Source organism: Trachypithecus francoisi, unplaced genomic scaffold (genome assembly GCF_009764315.1).
Source record: "Trachypithecus francoisi isolate TF-2019V2 unplaced genomic scaffold, Tfra_2.0 Lachesis_group20, whole genome shotgun sequence".
NCBI classification, from domain to species: domain Eukaryota; kingdom Metazoa; phylum Chordata; class Mammalia; order Primates; family Cercopithecidae; genus Trachypithecus; species Trachypithecus francoisi.
In genome coordinates, this window is record NW_022681466.1 from 10,119,358 (window position 1) to 10,134,126 (window position 14,769).

Consider the following 14,769-nt stretch of genomic DNA (forward strand, 5'->3'; position numbering starts at 1 on the left):
GCTGCTTCAGGAAAAAGCTAGACAAATAAGTGAGCTCTGGTTAAGGCAAAAGCCGTTTTTGAAAAACAACATCAACTCTACGGATACGTGCACCATTCTAGAGAAAAGCATGCTTAAAGAGTTCATTTCAATTGCTCTGTGCTTCACAGACCAGAAAAATTTCCAGTCCAAGTAGAAGACCCCTTTAAGAAATTAATTTCCTCAGGTTCTAGAAGATACATATTCATTCCAATATAACATGGTTTTGAAATTAAGGCAACATTCATTTTTTTTAAAAACAGCTGCTCCACAAGAGGCTCAATAATTGGGATTTGATTTTGAAGCTACAGAGCTGGCTTAACCAGATCATTAATCTCTACTCAACAGAAGGAAGACTAAATCCAAGGTCCATATAATGAGGCTGATGAAAAACAGAGCAATTGTATAAAAAAATTCCTCTCTCAGGACTGCTATATACCCTGAGAAGACAACTTTTATCATTCTAAACTGGAAACTCTTAATCGTTGCTTTCTTTTCAGAATCTGAGCACTCGACCTTTCTGGGTTTAATATTCACACATGACAAGTTTTCCGGAAGAACACAATCTAGCTTCTGTATTATAAATGCAAAAAGCCCTTCTAGTCCTCTGCCTTCCAAGATATTTTAAAATAGTAAAGGAATAGGCCAGGCGCGGTGGCCCACGCTTGTAATCCGAGCACTTTAGGAGGCTGAGAAGGGTGGATCACCTGAGGTCAGGAGTTCGAGACCAGCCTGACCAACAAGGTGAAATCCCGTCTCTACTAAAAATACAAAAATTAGCTGGGCATGGTGGTGCGTACCTGTAATCCCAGCTACTTGGGAGGCTGAGGCAGAAGAATTGCTTGAACTCGGGAGGTGGAGATTGCAGTGAGCCAAGATGGCAACACTGCACTCCAGCCTGGGCAACAGAGCAGGACTCCATCTCAAAAAAATAAAAAACTTAAAAAAAAAAAAAGTAAAGGAATAAAAAAAATCCATAAACCTACAATATCAAAGAGTACATAGAGAAGGGCCATCAGAAGAGATTTCAACAAATTTCCAGAACAGAGAAAGGAAAGAAACAGTGCTAAGTGCTAATATCTTCTAGAATAAAAACTCCACAAAGGCAGGGACACTGCATGCCTTGTATACTGTTGTTTGTGGCACCCAGCACAGGGCCTAGCACACTAGGGATTTCACACACACACACGCGTGCACGCGTGTGCGAACACAGCTGACTTTCTTATGAGCAGACAAGCGTGGAGCTGGTGTCTAGGGTAAAGCCTCCATACGTGGACAGCGGAGACCTAAGAGGACCCTACCCCCAAGCAGGCTCTTGTCCACTCGCCCTGAAGCCAAGCCTCTCTGCCCACAAGGCCCAGCCATGCACAGAGCTTCCGCTTAACACATCTACTGCTTCACTCTTACACTTACAGAGATAACCACACCTACGCCAGGAGTGAGAAAGGACAAGACACGGAACAGAAAGCTCACCCTAGAGCAAACAGAGATCATTAAGGGAAAAAAGAAAGAAAGAAACAAAAACCTTTAAAAGAACAGAGAACTCTGGAAAAGGGACAATTACAGGAAAAGAACACAGCCTTGCAAATCAAACCTACTTTTGTCCCCCACATCAAAAAAGTCAACAAAGGATTAAAGATAAAGTTGGGGCATTCTTGTAGAACAAAGAGGCTTGAAAATACAAGCAAACCTGGAAATATAAGCAAAAAAATCAACTCGGTCGAATAAAAATATTTTTAAATCCCACAGAGAAATACTCATAGGAAAAATTCAGAAGTTCCAGGAATAAAGACGATCCTAAAACCTCCATGGGGGTTAAGGAGAGTGATTAATCAGACCACCCACGAGCGAAGATCTCGCTGGTGTCAGAATAAGAGTCCTCACACTAAAGACAGTGTAGTGGAGCTTTCAAAATTCTAAATGAAAATTATCTGAACCCCAAATTCTCAGTCAAGTAGGAGGGTAAAACAGACTCATTTCAGATACATAAGGATCAGAAAGTTTGCCTCCTGTGCACCCCTTCTGAAGAAGCTACTTCAGGAGCAAGATGTGGTTCAAGGAACGGGACTGCCTCAGGAGCCTGAGGACAGCAAGCGCCATCACCTGTGATGGACACACAGCCATCAGACCAGGCCAGAGCAGGAAGCCAAGCGGCTGCCAGAGGAATGCCCTCACAGAGAAGGAAATCAGACTCGAAACCAGAGAATGAAGGAGAAAGCAGCTGAGAACTGTGTGGTATCAACAGGCATCATTTGGTTTCCCCTCAAGAGAATAAAAAGGACTGGGAAACAGGAAAAACTAAACTACAGGAAATCACAGAAGAAATGAAACAAGCCCCTGAGTGGCGTCCTCTGGGCCATCACGGGTGCTAGGAACAACTCCCTTTGAGTGTGCACCTGGCTCTAGGGTGGGTGGTATCTACATTCCTGTCATGGTGCTGATTGCTGGTGGTGAACTTTCAGAATCACCCTGTAGACAAAGCAGGAAAGACCAACTCGGGCTGGAGAAGCAAAGCTATCTGTTTCGGAGGTGAAGGAAGAGCTGACCAGTGTTTGAGGGAAGCAACGTGGAGACAGCAGCAGGGTCCCAAATGGTCCCCACAGCTTCCTCCTACAGCACTGGTGACCAGAGGCATGGACTAGGATCATGAACAAGAAACCCACACTGTAAACATGCCAGGGGTAAAAATCCAGGAGTATAATTGTGATAAACTACCGAAAATGGACAGTGACAGAGGGAAGGAAGAGAATGGTGTGAACTGCATCCTCATCCATCATAGGTGGAAGGCAGGAGATAATCTTTGATTTTGACACAATAATCACCAATTTAAGAATTTGCAGCACCCACCAGAAGACCTAAAAGCAGAAAAAAGTGAATGAAGAGTGGTTGCTTTGGGAAGTGGGTCTGGGAATACAGAGACAGGACATAGAAGCCCCGGAATACTTGCTTTAAAATACATACACATACGTACTATGACAATTTGAAAACAAAAGACTAAAAATGTTCAACTACAGTCACTAGAAAAGATAGCCCTTCTGTGTGCTTGGAGTCAGACAGAAAACGCTTCTGGCCAATTTGTAGCTAGAATAAATAAGACATTTATCTACATTTATTTTGATCCAATCTCCTGACATTTGCCACATGACTGCTAAATTCCTTCTCCATTCCATACTTACTAACTTTAAATCATAATGCTGCTTCCCTTCTGGCTCAACAAATCATTTAAGAACTTTACTTTAAAAAGCTGATCTAGACCTCATTTTTCTAGTGGAATTTTATTCTGAGATGAGGCAAAATCTAACATTTTAATAAAAGGGTTTTCCTCTGCACAAACTTAACAGTGCAACATCAAATCTTTAATTCAACCCTTCATTCTCATGCTGCCCCAGAGAGAAAAAACATCCAAAGACAAAAAGCTTGATTTCATTTAGCAGCATAAAGAATCAACACTACTGCTGGAGAGCTGGAGGTGTGACTGATTCCTACAATCTGGGCTGGTGTCTTCAGGATGCTGTGAAGGCCACAGCTGGAACAAGAAAGGTGGTGGTCAGAAATACCCATGTCTACCTCACACCCGGGAGTTTCTGCGAAAGCACCATCCGCACCCTGGGAAACCCGTGTATTCATGCTGCTTCTGTCCTGTGTAGCCATTAGGGTTAAACTGCAAAAGAACGGCTCAGATGGGCCAGATGGCAGCACAACAAACAGCTCCTCCCTCCCCCAACTGCCACGTGCTGCAGCCATGCTTATGCGCCAGGGAGGCGCCTGAGCCCCTTGCTCTTTAAAAGAGTGGCCACTGGGGAGGGCAGCAGGTTGTCCCTGCCAGCAGCCTGAGCACAATGGAGACAAACCAGAGGGGGTGCTGCCCCGACACACCACCCGCTCGCTCGCCCTCCTCGCCCATCGCCAGAGGGGCACCCAGAATCCATGCCCACAAAGGTTAATCCGCAAGGTGTCCGCTGGCAGTCAGGGGTACGGTCCAGCACCAGCCCCATCACCATTCCTTTCCAGGGTTCCAATCTAATGAAGGGGATTAAAGTGACAAAAACAACAAGGCGCTATTGTGCTTGGCTGTGAATAGGAAAGCCACACAAGGGAAGCTTTCATTTATTTATTTATTTAAATGTTGCTTTGCAGATTTTAACAGTCGGCAGAAACCCAGAGCTGAAACGGGTTCCAGCCAGTGCATACAAAGGAGGACTGTCTTAAAGGGACAGAGCCCTCTTTCCAAGCCAGAGGACGATACATGAGCACATGGCGGGCTTTAGTCTAAAACCCTGCAACTTGTGCTCCACCGGCCACAGGCAGATGCCTGGGGATACGCCACGAAGTTCCATGGAAAACGCAGCTCTCTGACAGCAAGTTCTGCTTGGCAGACACATAGCAGCTGCCAGGACCACACTGTCCTAAATCCCCGTGGGTACCGTCAAATGAACGTGTCCAAGGCATGCTTTAGGACCGAGACGTCTCTCTTTGAGGTCATCCAGCTACCACCAGATCCCTCTGCCTAGCTTTAAAATACTTCACTTGCCTTATTTTTTTCCACCATAATTATTAACTGCCATCCTTCTTATACCCTCTGCCTTTCAATGGATAAAAAGGTCCATATCTAAACCAACAATGCAGGGAAACATTTTATAAAGTAATTAAGCAGTGAGCCCTCATTTGCGGAGAAGGTAACTATACAAAAGATAACTACCTTAGTCAGAGCTGCCCCCAGGCCAAGGAGGTCATTGCCATTTCCCTTTCATCCCCTCCAGCTGGCCTGCTGCCAACAGGTGCCCTCCTGCTAATCACGGCCACATCACTTTACAGGCCTGGAAGTTTCATAAACACCAAACACACACACACACACCACACACACACACACACACACACACACACACACTCTCCCTGCCCCCCCGTCTCTGTTAACCTTAAGCTCTGCCTAAAACAGCAGCGGCAGTAGTGAAATAAAAGCACCCAGCTTTTCTACAGCCTCTACAGAAACTGCCACCTGCTCAGAGGAGAACAACTGGCTATTTACAAACCAGGCTTTGGGATCAAAAGCGCACATCTGGGAAACCACCTTGCTCCTCCAACCTCCAAAGATACAGTGATCACAGTGTGAGGGGTAAGAAACTCCAAATGTCCTGAGCACTGGTTCCAGTATTCAGCACTTACTCGCCACATACCTGTGTCAATTCTACCAGTTAGACCCTAAACAAAACAGCGCGTTCACCTCCCTCTGCACTACCCTATGGGTGTAAGTCATTTTGTCTCCCAGAAAATTCCAGTGACTTATAATTTGAAAAACTTCAAAATACTGGAAAGAACTCAGGCTTTGGAGACATACCAGTGTTCAACAAACTGCTAATCTCTTTGGGCCTCGGTTTTGTCCATCTGTAAAATGGCACTGCAGTTAACACAGTTGTGCTACTGTTAGCATTGCTGTTAGGAATGCGTGATGGAAAAGATAAAACAGCGACCACAAGTTGGTGCCCAACAAATGCTTAATGTCTTTCTTTTATCTGTATACCCAATTAATCTTCCTCTTTCGCTTCTTTCTAACAATGTCATCCTTGACTCATTCAGCCTACACTTACTGCTTGCCTACTAGGTGGAAGGCAGCGGGGGCACAACACTGAAGAGACAGATCTGGTGCCTTCCGGCAGGAGCAGTAGTCCCTGGAAGCATCCACTGAGAAGGTGATGATTTCAGGTGTGCGTGTTAACGAGGGCTCACGCACAAGGCTGTAGGAATCCACAGCATGGGTGCCTCACCCAACTTCTGGGACGGATCTGCGGACTGCCACTCTATGGGTAGTGGCCTTGGGTCCTAAACCTAGCTTGGGGCCACACTCAGCAGGTGGATGACCCTGGGCAAGTTACTTCGGCTATCTGTGCCTCCAAGCAAACGGCAAGCTAAGAGGTTGCTTCCAGAGCAGGATACTGTTTAAAATAACTACAGCTTTTATATCACATGGGGACACACAAATAACGCACAATCATACAAAATCTGGTAAGTTAAAAACCATAGGGTAAGAAGGCAGTGCTGTGAGGCATGGCTAACAACTGCAGGTAAGGCAGCAAACAAGAAAAACAACAGTTGAGCAGTCAAAGATAAAGTTCTTACAGGTCATTACTACAAGTGGAAGAAAGGGTTGGTTTAGGGGAATTTTTTTCCCCTCACTGAGAAAAGCAATTTTCAACTTTCACAAAACTCCATGCTGACATTACAAATATGTGGGGTCAGATCTTTAAAGCAGGGATAAGAATGCAACCAAAATTCAGTGCATCTTTCAGGTAAAATGTAACAGAAGACGGATGTAACAGCTGTAATGATACTAGGGTTTTACTGGAAGCCTGAAATTTCGAGACAGTCCTCAGGATAACTTAGAATCAGGGGATGAAGAAAGATGGATGCAGCAAAGGGGAGTGACTAGAGCAGGAGGCCCAGGTGACACTTTCTGCCAATAATACACTGAAGAGTTCACACCTTCACACAGTCTATCTACTTTGGGAAACCAATTAAGTTTCCCACCCACTGAGTCAGAAACACAGAAACACTTTTCAAACTTAGTACCTTAAAAAGGAAGGAAATTCTAATGTATGCTACAACATGGATGAACCTGGAGGACATTAAGCCAGTCACAAAAGGGCAAATACTGAAGGATTCCACTGATAAGAGGCCCCCTGGAGTAGTCAAACTACCATAGAGACAGACAGTGGGATGGATACTGCCAGGGGCTAGGGAGAAGGGGAATGGGAGAGTGAGGGTTTAATGCTGGGTTCCAGTTTTGCACGATGATAAAGTTCTAGAGATTGGGTTGCACAATAATGTGAACATATGAATGTACTACTGAACTTAACATGCTGAAGACGGTACATTTTTTGTTATATGTATTTTACTACCATTAAAAATAAAGGCCTGGCATGGTGGCTCATGCCTATAATACCCCTAGCAGTTTCATTTTTTTTTTTTTTTTTTGAGATGGAGTCTTGCTCTGTCATCCAGGCTGGAGTGCACTGGCGTGATCTCAGCTCACTGCAACCTCCGCCTCCCAGGTTTATACAATTTTCTTGCCTCAGCCTCCCCAGTAGCTGGGACTATAGGTCCCCGTCACCACACCCAGCTAATTTTTGTATTTTTAGTAGAGACGTGGTTTCATCATGTTGGTCAGGCTGGTCTCAAACTCCTGACCTCAGGTGATCAACCTGCCTCAGCCTCCCAGAGTGCTGGAATTACAGAAGTGAGCCATTGTGCCTGGCCATCCCCAGCACTTTGAGAGGCTGAGGGAGGGACATGGCTTGAGCTCAGGAGTTTGAGACCAGGTGACATGGCAAAACCCCGTCTCCACAAAAAATACAAAAGTTAGCCAGGTATGGTGGCACGCACTTGTAGTCCCAGCTACTTAGGAGGCTGAGGTGCAAGGATCGCATAAGCCCTGGAATGTGGAGGTTGCAGTGAGCCCAGATTGCACCACTGCATCCAGCCTGGGTGACGGAGTAAGACCCTCTCTCAAAAAAATAAAAATATAAAATAAACAAAAATTTCACAGCAATATTCTAACTTCCCTGTCTGCTTACCTTAGTCCCCTTCCCAAGAAACTATGATTTGACTTTTGTGTAGTGCATTTTAAAATAAACATCTCACCATCAACTTGCAGCCTAAGAGATTTTTAAAAGAATTTACAGCTGGGGCATGGTGGCTCACACCTGGAATCCTAGCACCATGGGAGGCCGAGGCAGCTGGATCACTTGAGGCTGCAGGAGTTCGAGACCAGCCTGGCCAACATGGTGACACCCTGTCTCTACTAAAAATACAAAAATTAGCCAGGATGGTGGCATGCACCTGTAGTTCCGGCTACTCGGGAGGCTGGGGCAGGAAAATCGCTTGACTTTGGGAGGTGGAGGCTGCAGTGAGCCGAGATCGCGCCACTGAACTCCAGCTCGGGCGACAGAGCAAAACTCCGTCTCAAAAAAAATAAATAAAAATAAAATTTATACACACTACCCAGGACCAAAAAAAGTTAAATTATCAAGCAGCTAGCAGAAATGTATTCAACATAAAGGCAGAGGTGCCTTCCAGCAAATTGCCGATATGAGTATTTAGACTATTCTAATTTAAATTCCTTTCATGCGAAAAGTACCCAGTTTCCCCACTAAGAGTAAGTCTATTTTTCTAAGATTTTTAAAGGCCAGGCGTGGTGACTCATGCCTGTAATCCCAGCACTTTGGGAGGCTGAGGCGGGTGGATCACGAGGTCAGGAGATCGAGACCATCCTGGCTAACACAGTGAAACCCTGTCTCTACTAAAAATATAAAAAGTTAGTCAGGCGTGGTGGCGGCACCTGTAATCCCAGCTACTTGGGAGGCTGAGGCAGGAGAATGATGTGAACCCGGGAGATGGAGGCTGCAGTGAGCCGAGATCATGCCACTGCACTCCAGCCTGGGCGACAGAGCAAGACTCCATCTCAAAAAAAAAAAAAAGATTTTTATTACCACATTCTGCATTTTTAGGGAAGACTCATTCAGTCCTATTCTCAGTCTTGGAGACATCTCGCCTAACAGCTCCCCACGTTCAGAGGAGATGCTGCCTGGGCTTTTACTCATTGCTTTGTGACCTGGAGCAAACAATGACCTCTTCCAGCCTCAGTTTCCTCACTTATGTAATAAGAATGTCCTTCTCAACTACCTTATAAAAGGAAGGTATTGGCTGGGTGCAGTGGCTCACACCTGTAATCCCAGCACTTTGGGAGGCCGAGGCTGGTGGATCACTTGAGGTAAGGAGTTCGAGACCAGCCTGACCAACATGTTTAAACTCGGTCTCTACTTAAAAAAGACAAAATTAGCCGGGAGTGGTGGCACACACCTGTTATCCCAGCTACTTGGGAGGCTGAGGCAGGAGAATCGCTTGAACCTGGGAGGCGGAGGTTACAGTGAGCCGAGATCATGCCACTGCACTCCAGCCTGGGCAACAAAAGCAAAACTCCATCTCAAAAACCAAAAAAGTTATCAAAAAATTTAATTTAATAAATCCTAGAACTCAAAGACTTAGTATGCATTTCAAGGTAGTAACAGAACCTAAGTGACAAAATTTTATCCTAAGAATTTGGTTTAGAAAAATAAAGTTAACATCCGCTTTCAATAAAAGATAAAAACTAGAAAACAACCATTTTAAGAAACTTAACCTTTTCTAAAAGCTCACAGGGACAACATCTGATATAGCTGGGGTTTCCCAGCAGCTTCTTTCTGGCACTCCACTGCTGTTTCAAAAGGATCCCAGGGACTGGACGCAGAGCTCCACAAGGAAGAACCATTTTCTACCCCTAGCCTCCTTGAGCCAAGCGGCATGCTCCTTCACTCCCCGGGGAAAGCCTGGAGTTCCCTCTTCCTCCAAAGAAGCCAAATCAGCTTGCTCGCCCGTCCTCCCAAGGGGGCAGGCTCCTGTTCCCTGGGCGATGCTGCCACTCCCCGTGCCTGCCAGCTGCAACCACTGTCAGCTTGCACAGCTGGGCCACCACACCCCTTCCGTGTCCAAAATAGAGGCTTAGCAGCTTGAAAGTCAATTCTCTCTCACTTTACCCTCAGTGCCTAAAATCTATTTGTTTGCTAGCCCTTTGTAATGCTCTGGATTTTTCTGTACATTGAAATATTCTCCCTCAGTCTGACAGCTGGAAAGGACCCCTAGCATTAAATGCGATGCACAATTCCAACTCCTTTTCTATGTGTATCGATGGGAAGAGGGCTACTCGTGCCCAGGAAAGGTTCCCAAGTCCTTAATGAGTAAAATAGGAACTCCATGGGCGGCAGGCATAGAGGGGAGATCACCCTGAATCTGTCCCTCTGCTTTCTGCCCCCCTATTTCAAACCTCATGGAAGCTGGACCAAGGAAATTGGCTACTGGCGTGTTTCTAAGTCTCAGGCCTAGAAGAAACTACACTGAATGCCTGGATACCTATCCAAAGGTGTAGTGGAAAAACCCTCAGAGAAGAGCACAGAATGCAGACCCAAAGGACAGACATGCAGAGAGACGGCCACGCACACATCAGCTCCTACTGCTGGCTGCTGGGTGGGAGAGGCAGGCAGGCAGCAACGCATAATGGGGAATCTGCTGACGGGGCTCCACACGCCATCCACCAGCCTCTTACCCACGGTGAGTCCCCTCTCCTGCGGCCCCAGTGTCCTGGCCAGCCCTGGGCAGCAACATCAAAGCATCGGCAGGTCACAGCTCTCCGCGTCAGAGGCCATAGTGGCTCCGTGCAGCGACCCCACAGTCCCAGGCTGCCGGGAGCTCCCACAGCTGTAGGTGCAGGGAGAGCCGGAGCAAGGACAGCATGTGTGCGCCAGCACAGCAGGGGCAGAGAAGAAGGTTTCCAGAGAAAACAAGAGCTGAGAGCACCGGCCCTGCAGGTGGAAAGGCGCCGGGCCCAGAGGGGAAGGCTGGCGCGGAGCGCAGAGATGGACGCGCAGAGCTGCAGCCCTAGCTGACGCTCCGGGAGTGTGCTGCTCCACTCCTCCAGGCTCATTTCCATGAATGCAGTCACAGCCAGCCCCTCCTACTATCCCCCATTCCCGGCCTCCCGGGGGGAGGGGAGGCACCGCCAGCATTTGCACACAGGCTGCACTTGCTTTCCTCTCTCCCTCAGAAGCCAAAGCCCGATACTGCTTTCACTGCAAGAATGCCAGCCTTACTCCAGATGCCCTCTCCTTACTGCATGGATAAACAAGAGACTGGATTAGGGGGTGGATGTTCTGTCACCCTAAAGGCACAAGCCTAGTCCTTCCCACTGCCCCGCATCAGGTCAGCAGGCACAGTGGCACTGACCAGACTGCTCCAGCACCGTCCTGGAGGGGCTTCAGGAGGAGTATCCTTTGCTCCCTTCCTCCAGGGATCCCATGCCCTCCACTTCCACGAGGGCTTCTTTATCACTCCAGCCTTTTTACCAAGAAGGACTCGCCTCCTACCCAGTACACTTGCAGCCACCAATGGTTTTTTCTTCACCAGAGGCTGCTGCATCGCCTTTGAGGACACTTGCCTAATATCGGGTTGGCATATTAGGCAAGTGAAACTTGGGGATGATAATACAAGATGGCTGGTGACAAGAAATATGGCTACAGCCTGAGGGTAGCAGCTCTCAAACCTCAGAGGGCATGAGAATCACCAAGGGCGCTTGTTAAACATGTAGATTTGGGACCCCAGTCCCCAAACCATGAACTCCAGAGACCCAGGCCCCTAAGTGATACAGAATACAAGGTTACTGCAGACCACACGCAGCCATACAGCTTTTGACTAAGAAGGGAGGAAGTATTTTTTAAACAACTCTAAAATAACCAAGGAGAGAAAGGAAAAGGGAAATCACTGTGCTAGAGCGGGCTTCTTCAGTCTGGGCGTTACTGGCACAGGGAGCAGGTCACTCTTTGTGGCAGGGCTTCCCTGTGCATTGCAGGGTGCTTAGCTGTGTCCCTGGCCTCTACCCACGAGGTGCCAGCAGCACCCTCATCCTGCTTCCCCACAACCAGCTGTGACAACCAAAAAGGTCTCCAGGCATTGCTGAATGTTCCCCGTGGGGCAAAACTGAACTGGTTAAGAACCACTGCTCTAGATAAACAATGGAAGAGGGGGTGGGAATCCTAAAAACACTCCCATACCCTCCCTCCTTTCCAGTCTCCTGCCATTAGGAAATCACCGTGGAAGGCACCCACCCCTCCGCAAGCCCTGCCTCCACTGCCATGCCATGGGGGTTGGGCTGGCTGGGGAATGCGGACAGACGTCCTCGTCACCAGGCAGTGCCACCAGGCCTGACCCAAATACCCTGGCTCTGCGTTGCAGCCTGTCTTTTAAGAAACAGCCATAGTGTGGACAATTTCCTTTTAGCATCAAGAGAGTAGTACTCATTTAAAACAATCATACTAAGTTCATGAAAAACAAATTCTAAAATTCTACGTTCTACAAAATGTAGATTGAGAGTACCAGTGCAACACGTCCCTGGGCCCCTGCCTTCCTCCTGCTCGCTGTCTAGTAAGCCATCCCACCTCTCCTCCTGGTCTGAGGAAGACTCCACTTTCCCTGGATCCACCAGAGTGCTCAGTTATGTCTCTTTGCTTCTTTCTTCTTGTTCAGAAGCTCATCCTCGCCATCCATCGAGTCTTACCTCCTACAGGGAGAACTCCGATTCCTCCAGCCATGCTCCCTGCTCAGTTCACACGTATTAACCATCACCTGATGACCTTCTTTATCACTTGGTAAATAACCAGGTGATAAATTACATGACACAAACACACTCAGAGAAGACAGCCTGGACTATCCACGCTGGTTATCTATACCATGTTCCCCAGGGATTTCACATGTATGTGGAATTAAGCTCTTGCTTTTCAGTAATATCTTGTACTGTCAATATTCTCATAGCACTTTTCATAGTCCTAAGGGCTGTCTTATTTTGAGGTGACATCACTGGTTGTTACACAGATACACATACACACATACACACTCTCTGCGAGGACTGAAAGAGCCCAGCAGGTGAGTTCTGACCCGTCACTCTCTACAGAAGGCTCAGTCATCATGTGCCAGGCTCACTATGGCTCTCCCTTTAACACGGCCAGCTTCCACTACGCCGACAGAGTGGATCACAGCCGGGGTTTACCTGCAGTGTGTGAACCTAGGCAAAGGCTTTAGCTTGACCTAGGCCAGAGACTGCAGGTGGCAAAAACCTGCACTTTCAGTTAATTCTAGGCAGAGACAACATGAGAAAAGGATGTCAGCCGACAAAGAAGTTACAAAAAAAGCTGCAACCAAGAAGTCTGCAGTGTGGCCCTCCTCATATCTGAAGAAAACAGATGCCACAATATATACTCTGCACAATCCAGCTTATGAAACCACAGCCATCAGAGAGAATCACAGGAAACGACTGGCCACAGCAGGAATCTCAGGAATCCCAACAGAGAAAATGAACGCTTTAAAAAATAATTTCTCAGACTCATAATTCAACAATTTTTTAAAAGTTCACTGCATGGAAACGAGGCCCCCTGTCAGTTACTGTGGAAGACACAATGCTAGAAAGACATGGTTTCGGCCCTCAAAGAGCTCATGTGTTACTATTCTTTTTAAAGAAAAAAGAAACGGGCAGCCCGTAAATGCCAAATAAATGCTGCCTGCAAGGTGCTATGCAGAGTGGGGGTCAGAGAAGAGCAGGGCCCAGGTTAGTCCAAGACGGCTCCACGCGAGAGCCTGGGAGAGGGCAGTCCAGACAGAGGTGGAAAGGGCGGCACAAGGGACAGAGTCTGGAAAAGCAAGCTCCAGGCAGACTGTGGTGCCTTTGAATTTGACACTGAGACAGCTGGATTCTATTCTGTTGTTGAGTTGGGACAAGAGATGAAGAAAAATTCTTCTGGAAGAGCAAGAAGCGGCAGCTAGGCGCCATGAGAAAGAAAAGGAACTGGAAGCTTTGCAGTAGTAGTCTTCACTGCACCGCGGTCAGCACTTCCATTTAGAAGTGGTAGCAAAGAAATAAGTGTTTTCTCACCCTACTCCAGCTCACAGCTTCAACTACCATCCTTATCCAGCACTAATTCCCCAAACCGCTACTGACTTCCCATCCTCTTCCCAGTTCTGTGTCTCAGGTGCAAGGACAGCTGGAACCAGAAAGTGACCCTCTGACAAGTGTGCAAGGGAAATGTGCACCAATCGCTTTATTTCTAAAGCGGAAAATGAGGCACGAGGAATACATTCAAATCTCAACAGTTTCATCAGCATCCTGAACCCACAAATTCACAATGCTGCTCAAAGGTCCTCTCTGCCCATGAGGCGTCCCCAAACCCCAAATCACCTGGGCCACAGGCTCCAAGCACCACAGACATGATAAGCATAAAGCTTTTAGGCGAGTCAGGATTCTCAATCTCCCCTCCTTCTGTGTCCCATGAAAACAGAGGCCTGGAGTTATTTGATTTTTTTCTTTAAACTCTATTCCACTCCCTATACTTAAAAATGCCTCATTATTCTTTAGTAAACGCTAAGAGCATAAAATTCTTGTTCAAAGAAGCAAAAACTGCCATCTGTTCCTGCTCTGAGAAGGGCTTGAAGATCTCTTGAGAGGGAGGTCATTTCTACCTTCACCTCCAAATAGAAACAAACTGGCTCCCTGTTCCAGACATCACCCTTACCAGAGTTTCCCAGAGTCCGGGTTTGCAAAAGTTTGGGAGAAGTATAAGAAGGAGCTGATGAGGGCACCAGCCCTCCAAGTCACGGGCAGGCCCGCGGTACTAGCCCCCTGCCTCCACCTACCAGCAGGGCGAGGCTGGTACAGGCACGGCCGACCCAAGCCTCCTGGCCAGTGCATTCTTCCGGTGCCAACTCAGTGTGCTAGGAGGGCAGGCTTCTTCTCTGTCTTGGCTGCTGTCATGAGGCTGCTCTTGGACCGTCTCCTATCTCTTGCCCATGCAGTGGGCAGAACTTTAGAAGGAAGAAAGAGGAGACCTGTAGCAGGGGCAGCCAAGGAGAGCAATGAGGAGGAGCAGAAGGCAGGCCAAGCTCTGCACCTTTGAGATCCAGGTCAGCACACCTGCTCCAGAACTAGCTCAAGAGGTGCTGACCCGTGAAGAGAGCAGTGAGTCCCTGATATCATGAAGGTGTCCTATGGCCTCCCTCCATGACAAACGGATGCCCACCTCTAGGTGGCACGATATAGTTGGTTTCTCTGGACAAACTCTATTTTACCCCAAACACTGGTAAATCCTCCCCAAGCCAGGCTGGCTCCTGTAGCAGGGCCAGCCT

General features: G+C 47.5%; 1 protein-coding gene across 6 annotated transcripts in view; it reads right to left on the minus strand.

Annotated features, from left to right (window-relative positions):
• The window catches only part of CYTH1 (cytohesin 1), a 108,404-nt gene that overhangs the window by 37,198 nt on the left and 56,437 nt on the right, over positions 1-14,769 (minus strand). Inside the window, exon 1 of one of the 6 annotated variants that reach the window (XM_033182442.1) lies at positions 14,281-14,576. The exons of 4 other annotated variants lie outside the window; for them this stretch is intronic. In XM_033182442.1, coding sequence (XP_033038333.1) covers positions 14,281-14,335 — 55 coding nt within the window. In that variant the 5' untranslated portion in view covers positions 14,336-14,576. Of the gene's footprint in view, positions 1-10,150; positions 10,682-14,280; positions 14,577-14,769 lie in introns of those variants that run through there. One more of the 6 variants, XM_033182445.1, reaches the window with a different exon arrangement.